Consider the following 16515-nt stretch of genomic DNA (forward strand, 5'->3'; position numbering starts at 1 on the left):
GGTTGCGAAAGCTAGAATTTTGGGTGTATGTTTGTGTTTGTTTGTGTGTCTTGAAACTTTATATTTGTTTTCAGTTTCTTCCTACTTTCTTAAGTGCCATTTTGAGTCCTTGAGTATTGTTACAAAGTTTGTAATGTATAGTATAACTATAACAGCTGCAGCAGTAACTTACAATTTGAATACAGTATGACTGGACATAATTTAGAAGGATAGGAAGAAATCGTGCTTTTATGAATCAGAATTACTATGAGCTTCTATAAAGTATGTTTGTTTTCCAAAAATTAAAAAGCATTCTTGTCTCCTCAATTCTATTCAGTCCCTCCTCATTATTTACATGATTGAACCATTTAATCTTTAACATTTTTCTGTAGCTTAAAATTTCAAAAGCTTCTATTCTCTTTTTGTTTAAACTGTTTATGTTCCATGTTCCATGTTTCACTTCCATACATGGCTACACTCAAGACAAATACCTTCAGGAAAGGCTTCCTAAGTCTTAAATCCATATCCAGTGTTAACAAATTGCTCTTCTTCAGAAACACTTTCCTTGCCATTACCAGTCTACATTTTATATCCCCTCTACTTCAACAATCATCCATTATTTCGTTTCCCAAACAGCAAAACCTATCTACTACTTTGCGACTTATTCTAATGTAATTCCCATAGCATCATCTGATTTAATTCCTTGTCTTGCTTTTGTTGATGTTCATCTTATATCCTTCTTTCAAGACACTGTTCATTATGTTCAACTGCAATTCCAAGTCTTTTGCTGTCAGAATTACAATGTCATTGGCAGACATCCAAGTTTTTATTTCTTTTCCCTGAACTTTAATTCTTACTCCAAATTTCTCTTTGGTTTCTTATACTGATTGCTCAGTGTACAGATTGAATAACATTGTGGATAGGCTACAAGCATGTCTCATTCCCTTCTCAACCACTGATTCCCTTTCGTGCTCCTCAACTCTTATAACTGCCATCTGGTTATTGCACAAGTTGTAGAATAGCCTTTCACTCTGTATTTTATCCTTACTACCTTCAGAATTTCAAAGAGAGTATTCCAGTTAACACTGTTAAATGTTTTATCTAAGTCTAAAGATGCTGTGAATGTAGGTTTGCCTTTCCTTAACCTATCTTCTATGACAACCTGTAGGGTCATTATTGCCCTGCACGTTCCTAAATTTCTCCAGAATTCAAACTGATCTTCCCTGAGGTCAGCTTTGCTACCACTTGCTTCATTCTTCTGTAAAGAATTCATATCAGTATTTTGCAACCACGTTGAGTCAAACAGATAATTCAGTAATTTTTACACTTGTCAGCGACTGCTTTCTTTGGAACTGGAAGTATTACACTCTTCTTGACATCTGAGGGTATTTTGCCTCTCTACATCTTGCACACCAGATGGAAATGTTTTGTCATGACTACCTCTCCCAAGGCTATCAGAAGTTCTGATGGAATGTCATCTACTCCAGGAGCCTTGTTTCAACATGGGTATTTCAGTGCTCTGACAAATTCTTCTTGCAGCATTGTATCTCCCTTCTCATCTTCTATGTCCTTCCTCATTTTTGTCATATTGCCTTGAAGTCCATCTCCCTTGTGTAGACCCTCATGTATTCTTCCCACCTTTCAGCTTTCACTTTTTTTCATAGTACTGGTTTTCTATCTGAGACCTTGATATTCATACAGCTGCTTCCCTTCTCTCTGAAAGTTTGTTTAGTTTTTGTATAAGCAGCATCTACTTGTCCCATAGTGAAATATGCTTTGAGATCCATACATTTGTCCTCTACCCACTCCTGCTTAGCCATTTTGCAGTTGCTGTCAATCTTATTTTTTAGAATTTGTATTCACTTTCACCTGCTTCATTTGCTGGATTTTTATATTTTCTCCTTTCATCAATTAAATTCAGTGTATCCTGTCTTACCTAAGGATTTCTACTAGGCCTTGTCATTTCACCTATTTGATCCCCTGCTGCCTTCACGATTTTCTCTCTTAAAGCTACCCATTTTTGTTCTGCTGTATGCCTTCCCCTGCTCTAGTCAACCATTGCTTAAAGCTCTCTCTGAAACTCTCAACCACTTCTGGTTCTTTCAACTCATCCATGTTACACCACCTTAATTTCCTACCTTTTGCAATTTCTCCAGGTCTCTTCTACACCGAGCGAGGTGGCGCAGTGGTTAGACACTGGACTCGCATTCGGGAGGACGACGGTTCAATCCCGCGTCCGGCCATCCTGATTTAGGTTTTCCGTGATTTCCCTAAATCACTCCAGGCAAATGCCGGGATGGTTCCTCTGAAAGGGCACGGCCGACTTCCTTCCCCATCCTTCCCTAATCCGATGAGACCGATGACCACGCTGTCTGGTCTCCTTCCCCAAAAACCAACCAACCATCTCTTCTACATATACAACATTTTTTCATGATTCGTAACAAAGTGTTAGGGATGATTAAATTATGCTCTGTGCAAAATTCTACCAGGTTGGTTCCTCTTTCATTCCTTTCCCCGAGTCCGTATTCACCTGCCATTTTTCCTTCTCTTCCCTTTCCTACTAGATAGTTCTAGTCTCAAATCACAGTTAAATTTTCATGTCCCATAACACTCCAATAAATTTCTTTTATCTCATCATATATTTCTTCAATCTCTTCTTCATCTGTTGTCTGATTGGCATATAAACTAGTGCTACTATGGTAGGTGTGGGCTACAATAATGCATTCACTACGCTGTTCATCGTAGCTTACCCGCATTCCTTTTTTCTTACTCATTATTAAATCCCCTCCTGCATTACCCCTATATAACTCTGTATTTATAAATACAATAGAAAGAAACATTCCACATGGGAGAAATATATTTAAAAAAATTCTGTGACTTACCAAATGAGATGGTGCTGGTAGATAGACACAATAAAAAACACACAAACACACACACAAATTTCAAGCTTTCGCAACCCACGGTTGCTTCATCAGCGCCTTCTCGTTTGGTAAGTCACAGAATCTGTATTTATAAACCTGTACTCACCTTAGCAGAAGTCTTGTTCATGTGCCAACGGACTTCACTAATTCCCCCTGCATCTCATGTCAACCACTCCATTTTCCTTTTTTAAATTTTCTAACCTACCTGCCTAATTAAGGAAGACAACAACAATAATAATTGTTGTTCTTTTTGTTGTTGTTTCATGTGGCTCAATTGCCTGGTGCAAGTCTCTCAGTTGGTTGTAGCATCAGCGACTTACACATCCCTAACCTACCTCAGTTATCCAGCTGGAGAAAAGGGAATTACAGTTTAACACGGAATCAAAACAGTGTGTCATTTCTGGCAGACAACCTTTTGCTTTCCAGGTGCGTTCTTTATCACTAGAGCACCAGGCCCAACAGTATTGATTGATCTTACATTTTCATTCACCCCCCCCCCCCCTCCCCCTTCCCCTTCTATCCCCTTCTAATAGCTAGATGCTTGTCTTATTGAGGTTGCCGTTATTTTTGAAACATGAGCACATTGGTGTTTTTTAACCAATACAAAAGTTTGGATTTCCTTAAATATGGTTTACAATGTATATCATTAGTGGCCCATCAAAATTTGGATCAGCTTCGTAGTAAAGTAGAGGTAGATGGTTTATTCTGTACTTATAGCAGACAATACCCACAGCTGCCGAATCTTCAGGACCATATGATTGTGATCCATGAAACTGTTTTGTTCCTGACATATCCTGATCTGCATTGAACAGTCTTCAGAGGTGCACACTGTTACACTGAATCATGCCGTCTGGCATCACCTCTGTCACTTTATTGTATTTTAATAACATTGTAATGTGATTGAAGGAAGTTGAATGATTTGGTCTGTAATAGTTCTGAGGTAAGAATTATTTTGGACAGATTGTAGAGGGGAGGGTGAAGTTTGAATGGTACCAGTAGTTGCTTTTGTATGTAAAAAGGTTTCATTTGGGGCTGTGGCAGATGATAAAACAAAAAAAAAAAAAAAATTACTGAAGGTTTTAAAGAAGATACAATGAATATGGTTCTGAGTTATTTGATGGAATTTATGAGAAGAAAATCCATTTATTGTCCTTAGAGAATAAAAAAAAAATAATGTTTGAAGAAATCAAGGCCCATAGAAGCAAAACAGTTTACCATTATACTTCAGATAGTTGATGTGTCAGACAAAATATTGTATGCCTTCTGCAAGACTAAGGTCAACATTAGCTTTCTTACAGACATTACACTGAATATGCAGCTTGTGTGAAACATAGATAATTTGCCCCTAGGACCACTCTAGGATACATAGGATCAAATGCACTGATTGTGAATGATGATATTGAGGTGAGAAGGGGTGGAGGTTTAATATAAGGTATATTGAACATGTTAATTTGAGTGAAAATAACTCATCTCTTTGTGCACACCTGAGAGAGGAAGATCTTAATTGTAATGGTACAGAGGCCTGCCATACCATTCTACATAAAACTGGAAAGGGCAAGTCTATGAATGTATTAAAATAATTTGAAATATGCACACACTTACAGAAATGCCAAAGCGTACAAACAAAATTATGTTACAGGATATTTATTGACAAATAAAAGATCCTCAGTAAGGTTTAGTGCTTGTATCATGTCCAACACTACTGTATTCAGTCCCATTATACTGCTATTTATTGAAGGCTGTAATGTACAAGGTTAATCCAGAAAATACGGTTACTAAAATTTTTTGAAGTAAAAAAAATGAATTTATTTTAATAAAATTTACAGGTTTTGCAGTCTAGATCTAGCATTATTTTTCCCCATAATCACCATTTACCTCAATACATTTTGTCATCTGTGGAATGAGGTTTTTGATTCTAGTGTCATAGACATCTCCCGCTGCCTTTTTCAGCCAGTTCTTCACTCCGATTTTCACCTCGTCATGGTCAGAAAAGTATTTTCCATGAGGGTGTTCCTTCAATTTAGTGAACAGATGAAGTCACTAGGTGCAAGAGGGCTGTGAGAGGAGTGGCTTCAAGCATCCCAACCAAATGATGTCAACAACTCTTGTGTTGCATGAGCAGTGTGCAGACACATGTTGTCTTGAAGGAGACAGACTCCTGTTAGCGTCCTGCGACGTTTGTTTTGTATGGCTTTCCAAAGTTTCATTGTGGTCTTGCAATATCTAGCATTTATTGTTTCACTTCTTTCCAAAAAAATCAACGAGTAGAACCCCTTTCATGTACTAAAACACTGACACCATGATTTTCTTCACTGTTTGCTGAGTTCTGAATTTTTTGGCTGAAGGAGAATGAGTATGGCGCCACTGCATTAATTGTTATTTGCTCTCCAGAGTATGGTGACAAGCCCAAGTTTCACCTCCTATCACTATATAGTTGAGAAAAACATTGCCTTCAATTTCAAAATTGTCAAGAAATTCATGAGTGGCACTGACTCTGCTCATTTTGTGTGCTTGGGCACCCATCGCACACACAACTTGCGATAATTTAGTCAATCGGCTAAGATTTCATGAACAACAGTTCGAGAAATGTTTTAAAAAACTGCATGCAGGTTGTCAATTGTCAAACAGCGATCAGAGAGAATATGTTCTTCAATTTTCTGCACGAAATCGTCAGTCACAACTGACGGCCTTTCATTTCTGTCTTAATCGTGAATTTCCATGCTTCCAAAACTGAAATTTTGTACCCATTTTCTCACATGCTCCCTTGACATTACATCCTCTCCATAAACTGAAACAATTTCATGAAGAAGCAGTGGTATTCATGCCCTTAGCATTTCGGTAGTGAATTACAGCATGCACTTCGTGGGAGTATGCTCATTTCTAACAGTCATAACACTAATTGATGAACTACTAATTTCTGGGAATGCTCATGTCTTCTGCTGGCTTTTTGCTACACAGCAGTGGTACCAACTTCCCCACGGTCATTCTGTGCTAAAGCTACATGCCTTGAAACGTTAGTTTCCGGATAACCCTCGTATTTATTGTACAACTCTGTTGTTCTTTGACATTGTACATACAATTTTGCACTTCTGATTGTTATGACTGCAATTTTTCTATTATTTGTTTGTATTAATGTTTAATTACAATAGAACTATGTTAATAGGTGTTTGATGTTTGTGATGTAAAACCTCAAAATGACACTGGAACAAAAGTACTTTCAATCACTCAGGTTCTTTTTTCACACTTCTGATTGGGTTCTAGGTACTTATTACTGTTGTGATCTTACTTTGCATGCCTACACATTACGTAACACAATATGATATGGTTCACATAACACATGATACTATTATTTTGCACTCATTACTGTAAGTTCACTTTCCTCTGTTTATATCAGTTGACTATTTTCATCTTAAATAGCTTAGATAAAAGGGTTGCCTTTCATGTCCACAGTAACATATTTAGTTTAATACGTACTTGTTGTTATTGGGGTCTTCATTCCAAAGACTGGTTTGATGCAGCTCTCCATGCTACTCTATCCTGTGCAAGCCTCTTCATCTCCAAGTAACTACTACAACCTACATCCTTCTGAACCTGCTTACTGTATTTTATCTTGGTCTCCCTCTAAGATTTTTACCCATTTCCTCCTGTCAACTGATCCCTTCTCCTACTCATGTTCTCTTCTCCCCAGTTCTATTCAGTACCTCCTCATTAGTTATGTGATCTACCCATCTAATCTTCAGCATTCTTCTCTAACACCACATATCAAAAGCTTCTATTCTTTCTTGTCTAAACTGTTTACCATCCATGTTTCACTTTCACACATGGCTACACTCCATACTTTCAGAAAGGACATTCAGACACTTAAATCTATACTCAATGCTAAAAAATTTCTCTTCTTCAGAAACACCTTTCGTGCCATTGCCAATCTACATTTTATATCCTCCCTACTTCGACCATCATCAATTATTTTGCATCCTAAATAGCAAAACTCGTCTACTGCTTTTTTTTAAGTGTTTCATTTCCTAATCTAATTCCCTCAGCATCAACTTATTTAATTCGATGACTTTCCATTATCCTTGTTGTGCTTTTATTGATTCTCATCTTATATCCTCCTTTCAGGACACTGTCCATTTCGTTCTGCTGCCCTTCCAGGTCTTTTGCTGTCTCTTGACAGAAATATAATGTCATTGGCAAACCTCAAAGTTTTTATTTCTTCTCCATGGATTTTAATTCCTACTCCAATTTTTTCTTTTGTTTCCTTTACTGCTTGCTCAATATACAGATTGAATAACATCGGGAATATGCTGCAACCCTGCCTCACTCTTTTTTCAACCACTGCTTCCCTTTCATGCCCCTATACCCTTATAACGGCCATCTGGTTTCCGTACAAACTGTAAATAGTCTTTTGCTCCCTATATTTTACCCCTAAAACCCCTGCCACCTTTAGAATTTGAAAGAGAGTATTCCAGTCAACGCTGTCAAAAGCTTTCTGTAAGTCTACAAATGCTATAAACATAGGTTTATCTTGCCTTAACCTGTCTTCTATGAGAAGTTGTTCTGCCTCGTGCATTCCTACTTTTCTCCAGAATCCAAACTGATCTTCCCCAAGGTCAGCTTCTACCAGTTTTTCCATTCTTCTGTAAAGAATTTTTGTTAGTATTTTGCAACAATGACTTATTAAACTAATAGTTCAGTAATTACCACATCTGTCAGCACCTGCTTTCTTTGGAATTGGAATTACTATATTCTTGAAATTTGTGGGTATATCACCCGTTTTGTACATCTTGCTCACCAGATGGAAGAGTTGTGTCATGGCTGGCTCTCCCAAGGCTATTAGTAGCTCTAATGGAATGTTTTCTACTCCTGGGGGCTTGTTTGGACTAAAGTCTTTCAGTGCTTTGTCAAATTCTTCACATAGTATCATATCTCCCTTCTCATCTTCATCTACATCCTCTTCCATTTCCATAATAAATACTTCCATATAGTTACCTTTCCAATGAAGCTGCCAGTGCTTTTTAATACTGGCAGTGTTGTCTTTACAAGACATTTTAAGCACTGGTATATTGTTTCATTATTTCTTGTTCATGATTCATGCTGTACTAGACAGATTGAAGTTGCTCTCTTGCGCTGTGCACTATCTTAGTTTACAAGTACTTGCAAATTGAGATACTGTATTCAGCACTATAATCTGTGTCAAATCATCTGTACACTGTTTGTCACCTGTGGAGTGGTGTTATGATTCCACCTCAGTTCTCTGCTATGTGCATGAACTACAGTGGCGTTTATACTTGTTATCATTCTGTCAAAATGCTTGGCATAAAACCACATGCTAAATTTATGTGTAACAAAGCTCTCAGCAAGGTCCTAGATATTTGCGAGTATTTTAGTGTAGCATTTTTTGAATGTTCTTATTTTGATGGCCCCCTTTACTAGTGGATCTCTCTGTTACATTATAATGAGTCACCTGAAGATGTTCAACGAACATAACCAGTAGTAGCAGTAAAAGTATTTCTTAACAGCAGCTGAAGTGTATTTTATGTATACCCCAAGGTATTAACAGCTGTGATCACCCTTCCCATTTGCACTGAGAAATAATAATGTGAACTACTTTGAACTAGTGTGTGGCTGCAGCTAGTCACATGATCACATCAGTCCCACAATGGCTGTCTCAAGTACTAAACGTACAGGGTGTGGCAGAAGTCTGGATACACCCCTTTAAAAGTCAAACAGTGTGAGAATCGCAATGGCCTCTGGGATGGGATGTCTGTAGGTGGAGGTGCAACTAATAGGAGCTATGACAGTGGTGGCCATCTTGAAATCTGCCATCTCGGATTTGGGTTGTGTGTTTCAGATGGGAAGGAGATCAGGTGGCACATCGTTTTGAACTGCTTATTTCTCAGGATACACATGTGAAATCAGTTTTAAGATATATTTATTTGTATAGGAGTTATAACCTGTAAAAGTTTAGGGACACTTGTCAGAGTAGATGTTGCAGCATATGCTCAGTATGACCTCTCTGCACTGGACACACATTCGGAGTCTTCTTTGCCAGTCCTGTTGCACACATCGCAGAATCTGTGGTTCAACAGAGGCACACGCCTCCTCAATACACTGGCAAAGATCGGCTACATTGTTGATTTTTACCTCATACACAATTGATTTCAAATGTCACCACAGATAAGTCAAAAGATATAAGATCAGGGGGCTGTGGCCATTGTATAGGACCCCTCCTACCTATCCATTGACCTCCAAATAGCTCATCCAGAAACTGTGTGACTTCAGCAATATGGTAGGGAGGTGCCCCATCTTGTTAGGAGGTTGGGAAATCAGCTTGCAGATTCAACAGTGTTGGATGCTCATAATCACGGAGCATGTTAAGATATCTCTCATAGTTTAAGGTTCCACCAATAGACACAGGACTCGTGCTTCTTGTATTCCAAATCATACACCAAACCATCGCTTTTTCATCACCAGCACCTTTGCAGGCATCCACCCACAATGGGTTTGCATCTGACCAGTAATGATTATTTTGTTTCTTTTTTGTTTACTTCTCCTTCCACATAAAAATTACCTTCATCATTGAATAACACATGTTGTTTGAAGTTTGGATTCCTGTTACACTTACCCAGAGCCCATTCTGCAAGCTCCACCCGTCAATCAGAGTCACCCTCTGAGATGTGATGTTGCAACTCTATAACTTCTACAGGTGCCATGGGGGTGTGCGTGCGTGCAGATTTCAGCAATGACTGTCACTGGATATTGTGATAATCGGCACATACTGCAGTATGAACTTTTCAGAAACAATGCCACAATTACTGTTGCAGTCCATCACAGACACTGTTTCATGAAATTTGTCCAATAATGTGGTTACTGTCATGTGTGAAACATCATTTCTCTCAGGATGCCAGACAGTGAAGGAAGTTGGCAGCATTCACTCTGGTACTTCATCCACCACTCATTAACACAATATCATTGTGTTCCAGCAGTGTAAGTGCCATTGTGGATCACCTGCAAAAATAAACAGAATTGATAACCTTCTTGCAATTTTAATCTTTAATAGGTCATAGCTCTTACACAAAGAAAGACATCTTCAAACAGATTTCACATGTGTATTACTGAGAAAGATGCAGTTCAATTCAATGTGCCACATGACCCCCTTCCTATTTGAAACATGACCCAAATGCAAGTTGTGTATTTTGAGATGGCCACTGCCGTGGCCGTAGCTCCTGTAAGCAGACACCATTGTGATTCCACAGTCTGTTGGACTTCTTTAGGGGTGTATCCAGACTTCATCTTACCCTGCTCTTCACTCCCATTGAAGCTTCTTTTGTACATTTAATTTTCAGTTAACAATATTGCATATTATACAAAAAGCTTAGTAAGGAAGTGTAGCGGGACTTTGAATTTTGCCACGCTGCACTCGTTCCCTCAGACATGAATTGTGCCGTCGCAGCGGTATGAGCGCTCGACGGCAGAGAAAATACTAAAATTGTAACTCTTTTTTGTTTTTCTAGCCGTTTCATTGTCTCTTGATAGCAGAAGCTTAAGGCAGACGTGATCTGATGAAGACGTAAAAAAACTTATTAGCTAGTCTTGATCTGATTTTAATGTGTAGACATATTGTGGAAGTTGTTAAGAAATTCGGAGGATGGAAGTAGCAAAGTAAATTAAATTGCATACAGTATCAAGATGATTTTAAATGGTATAAATTAGTGATTCCTGGACGATTGCAAGATTTCGGAGCAGACTTTTCACGCACAAATGAAGGAGATTTTTTAAGACCTGGACACCGCACGAAAGAAGACAAGTTAACCTGGTAAAGGATGAACTCTTATCTACGCCACATCCCCCTGTCAGTTACATTTTGTTATTCTCTGTTTCTTTTCAATAATTTTTGTAGTGGAAATTGGTTTAACTTTTGCTCAAAAATGCCACAAGGACCACCCCAACAATAGCTTTTCTGAATCACGAAGTCCGATAGCTTTTCTGTAATACGAATTCCGATCTGTATTTCTTTATTTATTTCCCTTTTTTCACGGTCATTAACGATTTTAAAAAACCCATTTTCACTTACGATTTCTTCCCATTTTCAACCATTTCTTCTCTTCTTATTTTTCTTTTTTATTAACCACTACAGAAGGTAAATTACACCAATTAGTAAATTACACCAATTAGTCATCATCATCATCATCATCATCACAACTAATATTATGCTTATTTTTGCAACATAGGTAATTTTTAGAGTAACTAAAGTGAGGTGTGCTTTTCTTTTAAAACTTAAGTTGTCGAATTTGCGGCTGTTAATCATTACCAGTTTACAAGTGTTGCATATTTCATCAGTTTTCATAACTGTTTGTACTTTCCACATTTTAGCTCTTCTTTTGGCATACATGGAAGGCAATGGGAATTTATGCCATACTCTGGTGAGTTTTGGAGCTAGCCTTGGCACTATGAACAAGGATGGTGTTACAATTTTCGACTCCCAAGGTTCAACAAAGGAGCTTCTTCATAGGTATGGAAGTTCTATCGCACTAGTTACTGCTCAATTTATAAAACTTATTAACACTGAAGTGAGGCAGAATAACTCTTGAGAACTGAAGCGAGCTGGAGAGGTACAATATTAGATCCACATTCATTTCCTGTTGTTAGACATGGCTTTTTTCTACTAGCAACATGTCCAACTGCCAAATAGATTTCTTCATTTAGGCTGTTTGGTTTCTGTACTGCTTTTGTGCTGTCTTCTATTGTCATAATTGTGTATTGTTGTGGATACCACCATATTTTATATAATAAAGTAGATGAATGTGATGAACACTCATTAATCTCTTCCCCATCCGGGTTCTTCCCTTTTTCCAGTCCTGTTCCAACAGATATTTCTCAAATTTTATGTTCAGTTACATCAGAGCAAGGGAATGAACAACAATTAATGGAAATGCAAAATCCAATAATAATGCTATAAATTAAAACTGTTTTTGGTTATGATTGTAATGCAGCCATTGCAGAAATTGTATAATGAATCCTTTGGCAAAACAAACACTTGTAAATTGTTATTTTTATTGAATTTTAGCAAGTAGGAAGTAAATTTAGTAAAGAGAAATGTGTTGCTGCAGGGGTGATTGTTCAAAACAATAAATTGATTAATTCTAAAGGTGTATTAGATTTGAATGTACATTATAATGATGTAGTAAAATAGGTTTGAACCCTCCAAAATTAAATAAAGCTATTATTTGCAGAGTGCTTGAGATTTTTTTTATGTGAGCAGTGTTTTGTGTAGGCTGCTGAACATAGTAATTACCCTAGTATAAGACTACTCAGAATATAAGATGACTCCCTCCCCACCCCCACTTCTTTTTATGAGGTTACTTGAGGAATTTTTATTTTTAACATATTCTCAGTAATGAAAATTATAAAGTGCTTTATTGATATAAAGTATCTGCCTAAAAAAGTCAGTGCTGTACCTATTCTAAATTTACACAATTTATTGATTGTCAACAATTTGATTATACAGGGTGAAATAAAATAAACAAAAATAAATGGTTTACATGAATATTTATTTTCACTTCCATTTTTACTTGTAAGCCGACTGCAATTTCATTCTTCCTGACACAATTCCCAGAGTATGTCATCCTCTGAGACATCCATTGCACTGGAAACACACCATTTTTTGCAGTGTTTCATATTTGATTTACTTGCGGTTCTGCACCATGCAGGAAAGATCCACTGGCCCAGTATACATGTTGGTGATTTCTTTAACTCCCTCCTCCCAAAAGTAAGAGATTGGTCTCCTTGAGGAAGCCCACTTACTGTAAAGCTGTCACAGATGAACCTTAAAAGGTCTGTTTACAACAATATCCGTTACTTGAAGTTGAGAGATCAAGGAGCAAGAATTAATAACAAGTCCTTGTTGTTCTTTGCTATTAGATTCTTAACTTTCTGGGTATGTCTCTCCTGAAATCCAACATCAATATTTTCCTTCTTTTAAGCAAAGAATGTGGTATTATTTTCCAAACAGTCTTCATCCAATTTTGCATCAGTTCATTTATCATCCATCCCTCGTCTTGGCTTCTCAGGATAAGTCCAGCAGACAGTTTTTCTTTAGGTATTGTTATCTTGTGACAAATTGCGCATGTATCCAATGCTAATGTTTTTCTGGCTTTTTCATTACTAGCCCTGATTATAGCAACATTTTTAAGGCATTTTGATATGATTTTTATTGATCCCAAAAATTTTGTTGTGTTTTGTTATACAGCGATATGGGACAACTTGTTAAAGTAAAAAATTCTGAACTGTTTTTCCTCTCCACTCCTATGGTGGTGCTTGGTTTTGTATTGTGAATTTCTTTGCTCCTAAGAGTTTCTTTTATTCTCCATGCTTTTACTCTATGAAGTTTTTGTTGTTGCTATGAGTCATGTTTTAGATATTAAAGGAAGAAGATCACTATTGCTAAAGGTTTTGTGTTCTTGCTATAAAATAATATCCTAAGTTCACCCACAACACAACTCACAGTTATATTTGTATAAATATTATAATCAACTTACAATAAGAGAGAATTATGGATCAGAGACAAATTACAATTTCATTATAAAAGACTAACAATACTAAACAAAGTACATTTGTAGAATGAAATAAATCAATTTAAAACGAACGATATTTTTAGGAAAACATTTAACAAGTTTCTTTCCGGCCCATAATAAAAAAATAATAATAAAATCTATAGAATGAGTTAATCAGCTACAAACTTACAGTACAGGAAAAAAATCTAACATGAGTATTTTAGACTGCCATTCATAAACCCATGTACCTTACACTGATGTGTTCCCACTGTCGTCTTCGTCTTCATCTTCTTCTTCTTCGTCATGCATCAGTCAGCACTTGCTTTGAATTCCATGATGCACGCAAATGGAAAATTCTTATTTATCTCCAGCACATTCGTTTGGATTAATTTCTTGAGTAATTGGGAAGTCTTCAGTGCATTTCTCTTGCATGTACTGAACAACTTGCTGCTCTGTATCATGAAAACTACTCTGCCTTGGTCTCCTGAAAATTTGACTTTTTTTCAATCTAGTCTCTACATGCGAACATTTGCTTCTGTGACACCAAATACCCCCCCCCCCCCCCCCCCCCCTTCGCCTTATGCATAGTTGTTTGTGGCCTCTGCTCTCGAATCACCACTAACTTCAGAAAAATTTGCTTTGTATGGTCTTTGTGAACCAGTGGTGAACAGTGAACTCCTATATCCATATTTCTCAAAACCCTTGGCTGAATATCCATTTATTATCACTTGCTACAATTTATAGTTCTCCCAGTGCCAGCAATACAAGCAAACTAATGACAATAATACATTATCCTCTTGGCTCCCTAATGCTAAATTGCCACAACTCATATCAACCTTGAAAATCATCAGTACTGTAGAGCAGCACCAGCTTTAGTGCTGTCACTGAAGCTCATGTTTCATTTGTTGTGCTAGTTTAAGTGAGCATATTTTTGATAGCATTAATTTGTCTTCTTTAGGCATGTATATTACTTGTTTGATTTCATTTCTGACTACAAATGGATTCAGGCAAACTGTACTTCCAATGTGATAGAGGTTCATAAAGAGTCAAGGTGTGCATATTCATTCCCACAGTTGGCAGACCAAAGAAATTAGCTGTTCAAACCCCCTCCCCATCTCCTCATATTCATCCTACATAGTGCTTCAAATTGAACTGGATGTGACCTCAGTTGCCAAAGCTGCACCTGTAAATGTAAGACAACACTTATATTAATGTATAACACAACATAAAAATGATGATATGATGAAGTAAGGAAAAAAATTGGGTTAATTGGTATGTTGATTAGCTTACTACTGCAAGATTTTGAGAATACATGAAGCTTATAATTAACTGATGACTGTTGCATTACTGTTTGGGTCTTTACTGAAATGTTGCTTATTGGTTTGTCAAGCAAACTGAAGTAATTGGTAAGGACCTTACAATAATGCATACAGTACAAATGCATGTTCTGTAGCTTTTTGTGAAGCATAAAAGTTAGGTTCATTACATGCATTGGAAACCTTTTAAATGCAAATGTTCAATTTATTTCTGAAACAAAGCATTTTGTGAAAGAAAGCTTTAATATCTGTGTACTGGACAACGCAGCAAATTGGCATTGTGCCTGTGCCTGCTGAGCTAGTGTCAGTGAAGATTCTTGATAACCTCAGATATTGTAAATTAACCTCCAGGTTAGAATATCTACAGTGTTATAAGGAGGATAAATTGCTTCTCACTGTAAAAGATGACATGTTGAGTTGCAGACAGGCACAATGAAAAGACTTATACATTGACCATTCAGCCAAAGAATTCTTCAGAAAGGAAAACACACACAAACACACACACACACACACACACACACACACACACACACACACACACACACTACAATTGTGGTTGGGTCGGAGCAGCCGGAGATAGCTGTCGTGTGTGTGAAGCATGACTGCTTTTGTGTGTGTGTGTGTGTGTGTGTGTGTGTGTGTGTGTGTGTGTGTAGAAGGCTTTGGCAGAAATCTCAATCTGTACTAGTTATCTTTTTGTACCTGTCTGCTACTCAACGTTCATCTTTACAGTGATTAGAAGTCTATCCTTTTCATAATATTGTTGGTAACAGAAGCTCCATTATTAATCATGTAGCTCATATATTGCTATAGTATTAAATGTGATTAATAATTTACAGAATTGGGTTGTTTTGGGAATCAGCCTTGTGCAAACACAATTAATTTATTTTTATATTTACCAAGACTTGTTTCGACACCAATGTGTCATCTTCTGTGGGTAAAATTTTTATTTCTGTAAAGTACAATATCACATTTGTAGTAATTTAACTGCTGTAGGCCTAAGAAATACAATATTTACAATTTTCTTCATTTGGTTTAGACACTCACCTTAAAATTACTTCACTAACTGAACTGTACTATTATATGTCAGCTTCAGTGCTTTTTTTTTCCCAGCATGTCATCTGCAAACTAGCCATGAAGAAAATTATTGTGTATTTGTGGAGAGCTGTTTTGAGGGTAGAGTTTACGTGTCCCTGGTTGGTGTCTGAATCAACTATTATTTAGTGCACTGTTTTCACTCAGTTTTTCACAAATTTCTGCTCACTACTTCACCTCACATGCACTTAGACAAAATGTGGCAAAATGTGATCTGAGCAAACACTTCTGACAGCACACTCAGTGAGAGGTGTTATGTTGTTGTTGTTGCTCATTTGTTCATCGTTGGTCTTGTGTTTGTTATGGTGCTGATTTTTGAACATATATGAATGTAATAGAGGGAAACATTCCACGTGGAAAAAATATATCTAAAAACAAAGATTGTGTAACTTACCAAACGAAAGCGTTGGTACATTGATAGAAACAATAACAAACACAAACACACACACAAATTTCAAGCTTTCTCAACCCACGGTTGCTTCATCAGGAAAGAGGGAAGGAGAGGGAGAGACGAAAGGATGTGGGTTTTAAGGGAGAGGGTAAGGAGTCATTCCAATCCCGGGAGTGGAAAGACTTATCTTAGGGGGAAAAAGGGGCAGGTATACACTCGCACACACGCACATATCCATCCGCACTTAACAGACACAAGCA

The 16515-nt window shown here is 37.2% G+C and overlaps 1 protein-coding gene across 2 annotated transcripts in view; it reads left to right on the forward strand.

The window, feature by feature from the left end:
- The window catches only part of LOC126203252 (rabankyrin-5), a 621526-nt gene that overhangs the window by 572158 nt on the left and 32853 nt on the right, over positions 1–16515 (forward strand). For both annotated transcript variants that reach the window (XM_049937508.1, XM_049937507.1), the window contains exon 21: positions 11274–11412. In XM_049937508.1, the coding sequence (XP_049793465.1) occupies positions 11274–11412 (139 nt within the window). The remainder of the gene's footprint in view (positions 1–11273; positions 11413–16515) is intronic.

The sequence above is a fragment of the Schistocerca nitens genome, chromosome 9 (assembly GCF_023898315.1).
Source record: "Schistocerca nitens isolate TAMUIC-IGC-003100 chromosome 9, iqSchNite1.1, whole genome shotgun sequence".
Lineage (NCBI taxonomy): Eukaryota > Metazoa > Arthropoda > Insecta > Orthoptera > Acrididae > Schistocerca > Schistocerca nitens.